Source organism: Hyperoodon ampullatus (genome assembly GCF_949752795.1).
Source record: "Hyperoodon ampullatus genome assembly, chromosome: 4".
Taxonomy (NCBI): domain Eukaryota; kingdom Metazoa; phylum Chordata; class Mammalia; order Artiodactyla; family Ziphiidae; genus Hyperoodon; species Hyperoodon ampullatus.
The window spans coordinates 46,510,075-46,526,128 of NC_136917.1; the positions used below are offsets into that span (position 1 = coordinate 46,510,075).

The 16,054-nt window shown below is 50.9% G+C and overlaps 2 protein-coding genes across 2 annotated transcripts; both read left to right on the top strand.

Moving 5' to 3' along the window:
* Window positions 1-4,534: 4,534 nt before the first annotated feature.
* LOC307051193 (Golgi-associated RAB2B interactor protein 3-like) lies at window positions 4,535-5,137 on the top strand (the record flags this gene model as incomplete). Its single annotated transcript, XM_079701533.1, has 1 exon — window positions 4,535-5,137. One exon carries the CDS (start codon window positions 4,535-4,537, stop codon window positions 5,135-5,137), a length of 603 nt encoding a protein of 200 aa, XP_079557659.1.
* An 8,706-nt stretch (window positions 5,138-13,843) lies between these two features.
* LOC307051194 (Golgi-associated RAB2B interactor protein 3-like) lies at window positions 13,844-14,898 on the top strand (the record flags this gene model as incomplete). The annotated part of the gene is made up of 3 exons (XM_079701534.1): window positions 13,844-13,849; window positions 14,076-14,684; window positions 14,893-14,898. The coding sequence occupies 3 exons, from the start codon at window positions 13,844-13,846 to the stop codon at window positions 14,896-14,898; spliced, it is 621 nt and encodes a 206-aa protein (XP_079557660.1).
* Window positions 14,899-16,054: the final 1,156 nt, after the last annotated feature.

A 16,054-nucleotide genomic window follows, 5' to 3' on the forward strand; every position in this document is an offset into this window, starting at 1 on the left:
GACCATGGGCCTGGCGGGAGCCACCATCAAGGATCCAGGAGAAAGCGGATCCGGCGAGGACATTGCAGGTGCTGCCAGCTTATCCTTGCAGGACACGAACCTGGTCTTGGCGGATGATGCCAGCACATCCTCGACGGGGACAGATGGTCCAGAGAGCAGCATGAGCATGGTGTTGCCAGTTGCAGTCACAACTGGCAAACCTGCTGCTGGAAGAGCTGAAGGGAAGGTCGCAGACCCCGTGGTCTCCACCTTGCAGACCGAAGGCTACATGTCTGAACGGGATGGAAGCCAGAAGGGCTCCCACCCCAGGGATGAAGCCTGGACGGAAAAAAAGAAGGACATGTCTTCATCGAGGAAAAGTTCCCAACACCGCAGGACACGTGCAGGTCACCACTGGACAGGAGGGGACAAGACCCAGAAATCATCCTCCTACTGGTCCTCATCTGGCCATGGAAACTCCAAAGTTGACAAAGGACGGGAGGACAGCTCGCAAACCGAGGAACAGCCAGTCCACCACCAGTTCAGGGACTCTAAGTAAGACATCCAGTAAGATCCTCTCCTTCTTTAGGAGCTTCAGAGTCATTCCTGGTTCAGAAACAAGGCTCACACATGACCACTGAGAGGCAGACAAAGCCCCGGTTGGCTGGGATCGGCTTGGTTGGCTTCCATGTTTAGCACACATTTGCTAAAAGGGGAGAAAAAAACAAGGACATGATAAACACAAAATTCACAATAGTCGATTTCTGTAGGGTAAAAAGAAGGGAGGGATGGTCTGGGAGGAAAAGCTATTATGCAAAGCGGTATGTCCATGGGAATGTATTATCATTTCCATTTTATTTTAACATCTCTGACATCAGGATGATTTTCATACTGCTGTCAGCCAAGTGGCAGTCACTGCCTTAGAAATATCTCAACCAATTTGTTTCACTGTTGTTTTCCTTTCAATATATGCACAAGAGATGGATGACAAAGTCTGAAAGATATCTTTCAAGAACTATAAGATAAAGAAACTAAGGGGCATAAATACTCACTATCCAGGAACACAAGAAAGGTTTAGATATATTGTTAAGGAATAACAGAATAATCCAAAATGCTCTGTACTGATGAACTATGCAAATTATGTATGCATGTGGAAAGCGATTCTAAAAATTAAAACATCATAAATGAGATTATGAAATCTCATTTCATAATGAGATTATGCATTTTTAAAAGTCCATCATAAAAAAGTCTTTCCAATTTAAAAAAAACTTGTAAATAAATTTCATGAGTCCATGAAAATCATTAAATTGTTAACAACAGTTGATAACAGTTGGATTAGAGTAACTGTTGATAACAGTTAACAACCGTTGGATTTGAGAAGAATGCCTCTGAGAACCATGTGTGTGTTTCGTTTTTGGGGTTTTTTTGCGGTATGCGGGCCTCTCGCTGCTGTGGCCTCTCCCATTGCGGAGCACAGGCTCCGGACGCACAGGCTCAGCGGCCATGGCTCACGGGCCCAGCGGCTCCACGGCATGTAGGATCTTCCCGGACAAGGACACGAACCCGTGTCCCCTGCATCGGCAGGTGGACTCCCAACCACTGCGCCACCAGGGAAGCCCCATGTGTGTTTGTATGAACCGGGGAGTCATCTGCTAGCCTTGCAATTCTCTGCTCATTCCCTTCTGTGACAACAGGGTCTACTAGGATGGAAGTTGGGTTTCCAGTAAAACTTAGGGACTTTCTCTGCAGAGCAAATTAAGTGGTAGAGGTGGAGGAGGTGAGAAATAAGATACGGATTCTGGGAGGAGTGGTAGCTTGGGAGGATGAGAGGAAGCCCTTCTCAGTTGCTCTGGTGGGTGGCTGGAAAATCCCATCTTGTGATTTCCAATAAACAAAGACCAATAGATTGTGGGGATCAATGTGTCCTTGGAGTTAACTCTTGAAGCACTGGGTCTTGGTAAGAGGAGAGAAAGAGCCATGTTCTCTAAGACCTGAGAGGGATTTGGGGGAAGCCTTCCGGAAATGTGAGGAGTTCTGGGGTAGAGGAGGGAGATAAAGGGGAACTCTTTCCAAAGCCTTTGACTCAGAGCCCCAGATTCTCACTATGCCAGAGGCTGAATCAGCCTACTTAAAACAGCTTCATCTTAGGATTCTGTACCCTTGGCTTTAGCTTTTGTCTTTCTTAGCCTGTATTAGGCATTCTCACTCCCTCACCCCAAAGGACTTCTTTAACGTGAACCTAGTTAGTCCACTGTGCAGGGCGTTAGCTGACCAGACCCACAGTTGACACAATTTACACCTCCAGTGCAGTAGTAAAGTGGAGGTGGGGACTTGCCCACCGCAACTGCCCTGCCTGGCACTTTCTCTGGATTTCCTTTTCTATCTTGACAGTTCATCAAGAGACACATGCACAGATACCTACGTATTTCAAAGCAACAGGCATCTTCCTCTGGAGGGAGACATCAATTTGGGTATCAAGTCAGTACACCCTATCAGATAGAGGCCAATATTTTGGACAGCAATATTCATCACCATGGTGGCAATTCTGCAGCTGAAAGTGCAATTAGGCAATGGATGGTTGATTACAAACTAACCAATGTCCCAAACTTCAAGTCTGGCAACACACATACATACTAGAAAGGGTTTTTTTCCCTACAGCAAAATAAGGTCATTCACAGGATTGTTGAAGATGTGCTATGGTGGGAGGCATATTGAAGGCAGTGTCGTGGCTGGCAGAGCAAGCATGATGTGATGCTGGGGGACACAGCAGGGGCCACGCCATGCAAGGCCTTGAGGTCCATTTAAAGGATTTTCATTTCGGACCTTGGAGTGATGCAAAGCCATGATATGTTTTAAATAGGGGAGTGGCCTGATCAAATGTGCACTTTGTGGAGGGCACTGTGGTTTCTGTGAAAAGAAGTATTTGGCTGGGGGGGTTGTTAATATGGGACTTTATGTTACTTCCTAGTTTTGGCCACAGGATCTATATAATGAGGAGATTGGAGGGTATGTTTTGAAAGACACCGTTCCATTTGAAATATCCACGTGGGGTGCATTTCTTGAATGAAGGACTTGTGGCCCCAGCTGCTGGGGGTGCATCCCACAGAAAGCCTTCAGCTGGCAGTGAGTTTGGAAATTGCCTGGGTTCCTCACCCGAGGTGCACGGCAAGAAATGATTGATGTGGAGTGTGAAGCTCAGGCCATCGTAGCCCAACACAGACCCTCTCGGAAGGGTCACTCCAGTTCAAGAGCTCAGCTTCGGGCTTCCCTGGTGGCGCAGTGGTTGGGAGTCCGCCTGCCGATGCAGGGGACACGGGTTCGTGCCCCGGTCCGGGAGGACCCCACATGCCGCGGAGCGGCTGGGCCCGTGAGCCATGGCTCCGGAGCCTGTGCTCCGCAACGAGAGAGGCCACAACAGTGAGAGGCCTGCGTACCGCAAAAAAAAAACAAAAAAACCGGGGGTCAAGGAGGGAAGGATTGAGAGTTTGGGATTAGCAGATACAAACTACAGGATGGATAAACAGCAGGGTCCTACTGTAGAGCACAGAGAACTATATTCAGTATCCTGTGATAAACCATAATGGAAAAGAATATGAAAAAGAATGTATGTATACAAAAAACTGAATCAGAAATTAACAGAAGAAATTAACACAACACAAATTAACACAACATTGTAAATCAACTATACATCAATAAAAAAGAAGAAGGAAAAGAAAAAAAATACAAACCAAGTTTGGGTTACCTTTGTGGGGAGGGAGCATGCAGAAGAGGGGCTGGCAGGGTTCTATTTCTTGCTCTGGGTGGCAGCTACAAGGGTGTTCACTTTCTTGTTACTCATTAAGCTATATTTATGGTTTCTGCACTTTCATGAATGTGTGTTATATTTCACAATAAAAACTTTCTAAAACTGTAAAAAATATAAATATAAATAAAAGTTAGCCTCCTTGAAAAGACAAAATGGGTGAGAAAATTCTCCATATCCTGGAAATGACAGTACCAATGGGACTCTGACAGGTAGCACTCTTTCTAAGTTCCTGCCAGCACTGTGTTATATACGCTGGGGGCACAGAGAACACCAATTCCCATAGGATGCCTGCCCTTAGCAAGTACACAGTCCACTTCCAGGATTTTATCCCCAGGACATCATTCAGCAGAAGCACGAAGAGGATCCCTGCAGGGAGATTTGTCACAACAACAAGACTGGAAACCACCCAGATATTTACAAAAGCAGGAGGGTTTTCTCAACCTTTTGATTAGAAAGACTATCCAGCCTACCCACACCTATACCCTGGCAGGGTCAGCCTGTTCCCTATGGACATGGTGGTTGGTTTAGGGGGAGGCTGGTGAGCCTGCCCCAAGGGGGTGGGGACTTGGAGGCTCAACAAAGGGGTGTGTGATGTGATGGTGACGGGTCACAAAGGACTTGCGGTATAAATATGGTCGGGCCAAGAGACTCTGGCAGAGTCCTGCAGGGAGGTGACGAGTTGCTTTCGTTCCCTCTCTCTCTCCGAGACTCAATTTGTGGCTGGTGGCTCTGTCTTGAACGAAGAGAGCCATGAGCAGTGAGACTTTACCTCATTACATGGCCAATAGCTACTGTTCAGTGGGGGTGTTGAGGACCTCCATGGGGGTCCTGCAACGACAACTGTACGAGGGAGGAGAGTATGACCTTTTCAAGTATGCTCCCATGTTTGAGAGCGACTTTATCCAGGTCAGCAAGAAAGGAGAACTGATTGACCTAGACAACCGCGTCCGAAGGGTGACTGTGGGTGTCGCATCCACCAGCCCCCTCTTCCCACTACCTGACGTCATGCTGCTAGCCCGAACAACGAAAGTCTGTGAAGAGCATGTCAGATGCGCCGGGATCACCAAGGGGAGAGGTTGCAAGCCCGTGAAGATCCTAGAGCTCACCAGGCTGCTTCCCTTGAAGTTTGTCAAGATCTCCATCCACAACCGTGAGAAACAGCAGCTGTGCCTGAATCTTGCTACTGGCCGTACTTTCTATCTGCAGCTGTGCCCCTCATCCCATGCACAAAAAGACCTCTTTTCCCATTGGGAAAAGCTTGTCTATATCCCGGGACCACCGGTAGACAGTTACGCAGTACCCCGATGCTCCAAACTGGAGATGCAGAGACTACAGAGGATGCCAAAATCCTAGTGGGAAGCACCCACAGAGACTCAAGAACACGGGGCAGGGTGCTTTGGGAGAGCAGGGCAAAGCTGGTCCTTCATAGCCTTTGGTGCTCTCTGAGACTCACCTGGGAAATACCTTCTATTGTTGAAAAGGGTCAGGGACAAACGAGCTATCACTATGGGATTCACCACACTGGAGAGGTTCCGAGTGCTTCTCCACCTTGTCCCACAGGGCTGAATTTCAGAGAGACCTTAGGTATCATATCAGCTGCACTGGTCTCATCACCAGGGCTGTAATCCCTTCTACAGCATCCTGATTGTCTGGTCTCTTCTTGAACACTTACCCCAGCCCAGGTAGTCTCAGCAGTTGGGGAACATCATTCACAGTTAGGAAGTCCTTCCTTCATTGTGTCTCCCCGTGACGCCAACATGCTGATTCAAATCAGCCCAACCCGTGGAGTCACCCAAATGTAGGAGGTGTGCATCCCTTGACCCAGGAACCCCACTTCTAGGAATCTGTCCTGCAGAGAGAGAAGCACAAGGATATAAAATTAAAGTGTATATCATGGAGAATTGTATCAGTGCTTTCCCTGACCCTGGGACTGTTCAAGTAAAATGGAGTGGCCGTTTGACAGGGGTGCAGTAGATGGGATCTTGCATCCAATGGGAGCTTAGACTGGGTGATTTCAAAGGTTATTCTAAGTATAAGCCCTTGAGTTGCTCAGCTCCAGGATGAGAGAGGAGCGGACAGTTCTGATCTCACTTTCTGTCATCTCTATCTTACCTGATTCTCCTCCCCTTGGCTCAGACCACAGAGCTCCACAGAGAAAGGGATCAGGATGAGGCTGGGCTTCACAAGCTTCGTGACGTGACTGGAGCCACAAAAAGCGCCGAAAGATCAGCAGGAGGGATGACCATGGGCCTGGCGGGAGCCACCATCAAGGATCCAGGAGAAAGCGGATCCGGCCAGGCCATTGCAGGTGCCCCCGATGGATCAACTGCAGCCGTGAAAAGCGCCGAAGGATCAGCGGCAGGGATGACCACGGGCCTGGCGGGAGCAACCATCAAGGATCCAGGAGAAAGCGGATCTGGTGAGGCCATTGCAGGTGCCCCCCATGGATCAACTGCAGCCGTGAAAAGCGCCGAAGGATCAGCGGCAGGGATGTCCATGGGCCTGGCGGGAGCCATTATCAAGGATACAGGAGAAAGCAGATCCAGCGAGGCCATTGCAGGTACCCAACATGGATCTACTGCAGCCGTGAAAAGCGACGAAGGATCAGCGGCAGGAATGGCCATGGGCCTGGCTGGAGCCAACATCAAGGATCCAGGAGAAAGCGGATCCGGTGAGGCCATTGCAGGTGCCCCCCATGGATCAACTGCAGCCGTGAAAAGCACCGAAGGATCAGCGGCAGGGATATCCATGGGCCTGGCGGGAGTCACCATCAAAGATACAGGAGAATGCGGATCCGGCGAGGCCATTGCAGGTGCCCCCCATGGATCAACTGCAGCCGTGAAAAGCGCCAAAGGATCAGCGGCAGGGATGTCCATGGGCCTGGCGGGAGCCATTATCAAGGATTCAGGAGAAAGCAGATCCGGCGAGGCCATTGCAGGTACCCAACTTGGATCTACTACAGCCGTGAAAAGTGAGGAAGGATCAGCGGCAGGAATGTCCATGGGCCTGGCGGAGCCATTATCAAGGATCCAGGAGAAAGCAGATCAGGCGAGGCCACTGCGGGTGCCCCCCATGGATCAAATGCAGCCGTGAAAAGCGCCGAAGGATCAGCGGCAGGAATGACCATGGGCCTGCTGCGAGCCACCATCCAGGATACAGGAGAAAGGGTATCTGGCGAGGCCATTGCAGGTGCCCCCCATGGTTCAACTGCAGTCGTGAAAAGCGCCAAAGGATCAGCCGCAGGGATGACCATGGGCCTGGCGGGAGCCACCATCAAGGATCCAGGAGAAAGCAGATGTGCTGAGGCCATTGCAGGTGCCCCCCATGGATCAACTGCAGCCGTGAAAAGCTCCGAAGGATCAGCGGCAGGGATGTCCATGGGCCTGGCGGGAGCCATTATCAAGGATCCAGGAGAAAGCAGATCCGGCGAGGCCATTGCAGGTACCCAACATGGATCTACTACAGCCGTGAAAAGCGACGAAGGATCAGCGGCAGGAATGGCCATGGGCCTGGCTGGAGCCAACATCAAGGATCCAGGAGAAAGCGGATCCGGCGAGGCCATTGCAGGTGCCCCCATAGATCAAGTGCAGCCGTGAAAAGCGCCGAAGTATCAGCGGCAGGGATGCCCATGGTCCTGGCGGGAGCCACCGTCAAGGATCCAGGAAAAGGCGGATCCGGCGAGGCCATTGCAGGTGCCCCACATGCATCAACTGCAGCCGAGAAAAGCGCCGAAAGGTCAGCGAAAGGGATGACCATGGGCCTGGCGGGAGCCACCATCAAAGATTCAGGAGAAAGCGGATCCGGCGAGGCCATTGCAGGTGCCCCCCATGGATCAATTGCAGCCGTGAAAAGCGCCGAAGGATCAGAGGCAGGGATATCCATGGGCCTGGCGGGAGTCACCATCAAAGATACAGGAGAATGCGGATCCGGCGAGGCCATTGCAGGTGCCCCCCATGGATCAACTGCAGCCGTGAAAAGCGCCGAAGGATCATCGGCAGGGATGTCCATGGGCCTGGCGGGAGCCATTATCAAGGATCCAGGAGAAAGCAGATCCGGCGAGGCCATTGCAGGTACCCAACATGGATCTACTACAGCCGTGAAAAGCGACGAAGGATCAGCGGCAGGAATGGCCATGGGCCTGGCTGGAGCCAACATCAAGGATCCAGGAGAAAGCGGATCCGGCGAGGCCATTGCAGGTGCCCCCATAGATCAAGTGCAGCCGTGAAAAGCGCCGAAGTATCAGCGGCAGGGATGCCCATGGTCCTGGCGGGAGCCACCGTCAAGGATCCAGGAAAAGGCGGATCCGGCGAGGCCATTGCAGGTGCCCCACATGCATCAACTGCAGCCGAGAAAAGCGCCGAAAGGTCAGCGAAAGGGATGACCATGGGCCTGGCGGGAGCCACCATCAAAGATTCAGGAGAAAGCGGATCCGGCGAGGCCATTGCAGGTGCCCCCCATGGATCAACTGCAGCCGTGAAAAGCGCAGAAGGATCAGAGGCAGGGATATCCATGGGCCTGGCGGGAGTCACCATCAAAGATACAGGAGAATGCGGATCCGGCGAGGCCATTGCAGGTGCCCCCCATGGATCAACTGCAGCCGTGAAAAGCGCCGAAGGATCATCGGCAGGGATGTCCATGGGCCTGGCGGGAGCCATTATCAAGGATCCAGGAGAAAGCAGATCCGGCGAGGCCATTGCAGGTACCCAACATGGATCTACTACAGCCGTGAAAAGCGACGAAGGATCAGTGGCAGGAATGGCCATGGTCCTGGCTGGAGCCAACATCAAGGATCCAGGAGAAAGCGGATCCGGCGAGGCCATTGCAGGTGCCCCCATAGATCAAGTGCAGCCGTGAAAAGCGCCGAAGTATCAGCGGCAGGGATGCCCATGGTCCTGGCGGGAGCCACCGTCAAGGATCCAGGAAAAGGCGGATCCGGCGAGGCCATTGCAGGTGCCCCACATGCATCAACTGCAGCTGAGAAAAGTGCCGAAAGGTCAGCGAAAGGGATGACCATGGGCCTGGTGGGAGCCACCATCAAAGATTCAGGAGAAAGCGGATCCGGCGAGGCCATTGCAGGTGCCCCCCATGGATCAACTGCAGCCGTGAAAAGCGCCGAAGGATCAGAGGCAGGGATATCCATGGGCCTGGCGGGAGTCACCATCAAAGATACAGGAGAATGCGGATCCGGCGAGGCCATTGCAGGTGCCCCCCATGGATCAACTGCAGCCGTGAAAAGCGCCGAAGGATCATCGGCAGGGATGTCCATGGGCCTGGCGGGAGCCATTATCAAGGATCCAGGAGAAAGCAGATCCGGCGAGGCCATTGCAGGTACCCAACATGGATCTACTACAGCCGTGAAAAGCGACGAAGGATCAGCGGCAGGAATGGCCATGGGCCTGGCTGGAGCCAACATCAAGGATCCAGGAGAAAGCGGATCCGGCGAGGCCATTGCAGGTGCCCCCATAGCTCAAGTGCAGCCGTGAAAAGCGCTGAAGGATCAGGGGCAGGGATGTCCATGGGCCTGGCGGGAGCCATTATCAAGGATCCAGCAGAAAGCGGATCCGGCGAGGCCACTGCGGGTGCCCCCCATGGATCAAATGCAGCCGTGAAAAGCGCCGAAGCATCAGCGGCAGGAATGACCATGGGCCTGGTGGGAGCCACCATCCAGGATCCAGGAGAAAGGGGATCTGGCGAGGCCATTGCAGGTACCCCCCATGGATCAACTGCAGCCGTGAAAAGCCCCAAAGGATCAGCCGCAGGGATGACCATGGGCCTGGCGGGAGCCACCATCAAGGATCCAGGAGAAAGCGGATCCGGCGAGGACATTGCAGGTGCTGCCAGCTTATCCTTGCAGGACACGAACCTGGTCTTGGCGGATGATGCCAGCACATCCTCGACGGGGGCAGATGGTCCAGAGAGCAGCATGAGCATGGTGTTGCCAGTTGCAGTCACAACCGGCAAGCCTGCTGCTGGAAGAGCTGAAGGGAAGGTCGCAGACCCCGTGGTCTCCACCTTGCAGACCGAAGGCTACATGTCTGAACGGGATGGAAGCCAGAAGGGCTCCCACCCCAGGGATGAAGCCTGGACGGAAAAAAAGAAGGACATGTCTTCATCGAGGAAAAGTTCCCAACACCGCAGGACACGTGCAGGTCACCACTGGACAGGAGGGGACAAGACCCAGAAATCATCCTCCTACTGGTCCTCATCTGGCCATGGAAACTCCAAAGTTGACAAAGGACGGGAGGACAGCTCGCAAACCGAGGAACAGCCAGTCCACCACCAGTTCAGGGACTCTAAGTAAGACATCCAGTAAGATCCTCTCCTTCTTTAGGAGCTTCAGAGTCATTCCTGGTTCAGAAACAAGGCTCACACATGACCACTGAGAGGCAGACAAAGCCCCGGTTGGCTGGGATCGGCTTGGTTGGCTTCCATGTTTAGCACACATTTGCTAAAAGGGGAGAAAAAAACAAGGACATGATAAACACAAAATTCACAATAGTCGATTTCTGTAGGGTAAAAAGAAGGGAGGGATGGTCTGGGAGGAAAAGCTATTATGCAAAGCGGTATGTCCATGGGAATGTATTATCATTTCCATTTTATTTTAACATCTCTGACATCAGGATGATTTTCATACTGCTGTCAGCCAAGTGGCAGTCACTGCCTTAGAAATATCTCAACCAATTTGTTTCACTGTTGTTTTCCTTTCAATATATGCACAAGAGATGGATGACAAAGTCTGAAAGATATCTTTCAAGAACTATAAGATAAAGAAACTAAGGGGCATAAATACTCACTATCCAGGAACACAAGAAAGGTTTAGATATATTGTTAAGGAATAACAGAATAATCCAAAATGCTCTGTACTGATGAACTATGCAAATTATGTATGCATGTGGAAAGCGATTCTAAAAATTAAAACATCATAAATGAGATTATGAAATCTCATTTCATAATGAGATTATGCATTTTTAAAAGTCCATCATAAAAAAGTCTTTCCAATTTAAAAATAAGTTGTAAATAAATTTCATGAGTCCATGAAAATCATTAAATTGTTAACAACAGTTGATAACAGTTGGATTAGAGTAACTGTTGATAACAGTTAACAACCGTTGGATTTGAGAAGAATGCCTCTGAGAACCATGTGTGTGTTTCGTTTTTGGGGTTTTTTTGCGGTATGCGGGCCTCTCGCTGCTGTGGCCTCTCCCATTGCGGAGCACAGACTCCGGACGCACAGGCTCAGCGGCCATGGCTCACGGGCCCAGCGGCTCCACGGCATGTAGGATCTTCCCGGACAAGGACACGAACCCGTGTCCCCTGCATCGGCAGGTGGACTCCCAACCACTGCGCCACCAGGGAAGCCCCATGTGTGTTTGTATGAACCGGGGAGTCATCTGCTAGCCTTGCAATTCTCTGCTCATTCCCTTCTGTGACAACAGGGTCTACTAGGATGGAAGTTGGGTTTCCAGTAAAACTTAGGGACTTTCTCTGCAGAGCAAATTAAGTGGTAGAGGTGGAGGAGGTGAGAAATAAGATACGGATTCTGGGAGGAGTGGTAGCTTGGGAGGATGAGAGGAAGCCCTTCTCAGTTGCTCTGGTGGGTGGCTGGAAAATCCCATCTTGTGATTTCCAATAAACAAAGACCAATAGATTGTGGGGATCAATGTGTCCTTGGAGTTAACTCTTGAAGCACTGGGTCTTGGTAAGAGGAGAGAAAGAGCCATGTTCTCTAAGACCTGAGAGGGATTTGGGGGAAGCCTTCCGGAAATGTGAGGAGTTCTGGGGTAGAGGAGGGAGATAAAGGGGAACTCTTTCCAAAGCCTTTGACTCAGAGCCCCAGATTCTCACTATGCCAGAGGCTGAATCAGCCTACTTAAAACAGCTTCATCTTAGGATTCTGTACCCTTGGCTTTAGCTTTTGTCTTTCTTAGCCTGTATTAGGCATTCTCACTCCCTCACCCCAAAGGACTTCTTTAACGTGAACCTAGTTAGTCCACTGTGCAGGGCGTTAGCTGACCAGACCCACAGTTGACACAATTTACACCTCCAGTGCAGTAGTAAAGTGGAGGTGGGGACTTGCCCACCGCAACTGCCCTGCCTGGCACTTTCTCTGGATTTCCTTTTCTATCTTGACAGTTCATCAAGAGACACATGCACAGATACCTACGTATTTCAAAGCAACAGGCATCTTCCTCTGGAGGGAGACATCAATTTGGGTATCAAGTCAGTACACCCTATCAGATAGAGGCCAATATTTTGGACAGCAATATTCATCACCATGGTGGCAATTCTGCAGCTGAAAGTGCAATTAGGCAATGGATGGTTGATTACAAACTAACCAATGTCCCAAACTTCAAGTCTGGCAACACACATACATACTAGAAAGGGTTTTTTTCCCTACAGCAAAATAAGGTCATTCACAGGATTGTTGAAGATGTGCTATGGTGGGAGGCATATTGAAGGCAGTGTCGTGGCTGGCAGAGCAAGCATGATGTGATGCTGGGGGACACAGCAGGGGCCACGCCATGCAAGGCCTTGAGGTCCATTTAAAGGATTTTCATTTCGGACCTTGGAGTGATGCAAAGCCATGATATGTTTTAAATAGGGGAGTGGCCTGATCAAATGTGCACTTTGTGGAGGGCACTGTGGTTTCTGTGAAAAGAAGTATTTGGCTGGGGGGGTTGTTAATATGGGACTTTATGTTACTTCCTAGTTTTGGCCACAGGATCTATATAATGAGGAGATTGGAGGGTATGTTTTGAAAGACACCGTTCCATTTGAAATATCCACGTGGGGTGCATTTCTTGAATGAAGGACTTGTGGCCCCAGCTGCTGGGGGTGCATCCCACAGAAAGCCTTCAGCTGGCAGTGAGTTTGGAAATTGCCTGGGTTCCTCACCCGAGGTGCACGGCAAGAAATGATTGATGTGGAGTGTGAAGCTCAGGCCATCGTAGCCCAACACAGACCCTCTCGGAAGGGTCACTCCAGTTCAAGAGCTCAGCTTCGGGCTTCCCTGGTGGCGCAGTGGTTGGGAGTCCGCCTGCCGATGCAGGGGACACGGGTTCGTGCCCCGGTCCGGGAGGACCCCACATGCCGCGGAGCGGCTGGGCCCGTGAGCCATGGCTCCGGAGCCTGTGCTCTGCAACGAGAGAGGCCACAACAGTGAGAGGCCTGCGTACCGCAAAAAAAAAACAAAAAAACCGGGGGTCAAGGAGGGAAGGATTGAGAGTTTGGGATTAGCAGATACAAACTACAGGATGGATAAACAGCAGGGTCCTACTGTAGAGCACAGAGAACTATATTCAGTATCCTGTGATAAACCATAATGGAAAAGAATATGAAAAAGAATGTATGTATACAAAAAACTGAATCAGAAATTAACAGAAGAAATTAACACAACACAAATTAACACAACATTGTAAATCAACTATACATCAATAAAAAAGAAGAAGGAAAAGAAAAAAAATACAAACCAAGTTTGGGTTACCTTTGTGGGGAGGGAGCGTGCAGAAGAGGGGCTGGCAGGGTTCTATTTCTTGCTCTGGGTGGCAGCTACAAGGGTGTTCACTTTCTTGTTACTCATTAAGCTATATTTATGGTTTCTGCACTTTCATGAATGTGTGTTATATTTCACAATAAAAACTTTCTAAAACTGTAAAAAATATAAATATAAATAAAAGTTAGCCTCCTTGAAAAGACAAAATGGGTGAGAAAATTCTCCATATCCTGGAAATGACAGTACCAATGGGACTCTGACAGGTAGCACTCTTTCTAAGTTCCTGCCAGCACTGTGTTATATACGCTGGGGGCACAGAGAACACCAATTCCCATAGGATGCCTGCCCTTAGCAAGTACACAGTCCACTTCCAGGATTTTATCCCCAGGACATCATTCAGCAGAAGCACGAAGAGGATCCCTGCAGGGAGATTTGTCACAACAACAAGACTGGAAACCACCCAGATATTTACAAAAGCAGGAGGGTTTTCTCAACCTTTTGATTAGAAAGACTATCCAGCCTACCCACACCTATACCCTGGCAGGGTCAGCCTGTTCCCTATGGACATGGTGGTTGGTTTAGGGGGAGGCTGGTGAGCCTGCCCCAAGGGGGTGGGGACTTGGAGGCTCAACAAAGGGGTGTGTGATGTGATGGTGACGGGTCACAAAGGACTTGCGGTATAAATATGGTCGGGCCAAGAGACTCTGGCAGAGTCCTGCAGGGAGGTGACGAGTTGCTTTCGTTCCCTCTCTCTCTCCGAGACTCAATTTGTGGCTGGTGGCTCTGTCTTGAACGAAGAGAGCCATGAGCAGTGAGACTTTACCTCATTACATGGCCAATAGCTACTGTTCAGTGGGGGTGTTGAGGACCTCCATGGGGGTCCTGCAACGACAACTGTACGAGGGAGGAGAGTATGACCTTTTCAAGTACGCTCCCATGTTTGAGAGCGACTTTATCCAGGTCAGCAAGAAAGGAGAACTCATTGACCTAGACAACCGCGTCCGAAGGGTGACTGTGGGTGTCGCATCCACCAGCCCCCTCTTCCCACTACCTGACGTCATGCTCCTGGCCCGAACAACGAAAGTCTGTGAAGAGCATGTCAGATGCGCCGGGATCACCAAGGGGAGAGGTTGCAAGCCCGTGAAGATCCTAGAGCTCACCAGGCTGCTTCCCTTGAAGTTTGTCAAGATCTCCATCCACAACCGTGAGAAACAGCAGCTGTGCCTGAATCTTGCTACTGGCCGTACTTTCTATCTGCAGCTGTGCCCCTCATCCCATGCACAAAAAGACCTCTTTTCCCATTGGGAAAAGCTTGTCTATATCCTGAGACCACCGGTAGACAGTTACGGCAGTACCCCGATGCTCCAAACTGGAGATGCAGCGACTACAGAGGATGCCAAAATCCTAGTGGGAAGCACCCACAGAGACTCAAGAACACGGGGCAGGGTGCTTTGGGAGAGCAGGGCAAAGCTGGTCCTTCATAGCCTTTGGTGCTCTCTGAGACTCACCTGGGAAATACCTTCTATTGTTGAAAAGGGTCAGGGACAAACGAGCTATCACTATGGGATTCACCACACTGGAGAGGTTCCGAGTGCTTCTCCACCTTGTCCCACAGGGCTGAATTTCAGAGAGACCTTAGGTATCATATCAGCTGCACTGGTCTCATCACCAGGGCTGTAATCCCTTCTACAGCATCCTGATTGTCTGGTCTCTTCTTGAACACTTACCCCAGCCCAGGTAGTCTCAGCAGTTGGGGAACATCATTCACAGTTAGGAAGTCCTTCCTTCATTGTGTCTCCCCGTGACGCCGACATGCTGATTCAAATCAGCCCAACCCGTGGAGTCACCCAAATGTAGAAGGTGTGCATCCCTTGACCCAGGAACCCCACTTCTAGGAATCTATCCTGCAGAGAGAGAAGCACAAGGGTATAAAATTAAAGTGTATATCATGGAGAATTGTATCAGTGCTTTCCCTGACCCTGGGACTGTTCAAGTAAAATGGAGTGGCCGTTTGACAGGGGTGCAGTAGATGGGATCTTGCATCCAATGGGAGCTTAGACTGGGTGATTTCAAAGGTTATTCTAAGTATAAGCCCTTGAGTTGCTCAGCTCCAGGATGAGAGAGGAGCGGACAGTTCTGATCTCACTTTCTGTCATCTCTATCTTACCTGATTCTCCTCCCCTTGGCTGAGACCACAGAGCTCCACAGAGAAAGGGATCAGGATGAGGCTGGGCTTCACAAGCTTCGTGACGTGACTGGAGCCACAAAAAGCGCCGAAAGATCAGCAGCAGGGATGACCATGGGCCTGGCGGGAGCCACCATCAAGGATCCAGGAGAAAGCGGATCCGGCGAGGCCATTGCAGGTGCCCCCCATGGATCAACTGCAGCCGTGAAAAGCGCCGAAGGATCAGCGGCAGGGATGACCACGGGCCTGGCGGGAGCCACCATCAAGGATCCAGGAGAAAGCGGATATGCTGAGGCCATTGCAGGTGCCCCCCATGGATCAACTGCAGCCGTGAAAAGCTCCGAAGCATCAGCGGCAGGGATGTCCATGGGCCTGGCGGGAGCCATTATCATGGATCCAGGAGAAAGCAGATCCGGCGAGGCCATTGCAGGTACCCAACATGGATCTACTACAGCCGTGAAAAGCGACGAAGGATCAGCGGCAGGAATGGCCATGGGCCTGGCTGGAGCCAACATCAAGGATCCAGGAGAAAGCGGATCCGGCGAGGCCATTGCAGGTGCCCCCATAGATCAAGTGCAGCCGTGAAAAGCGC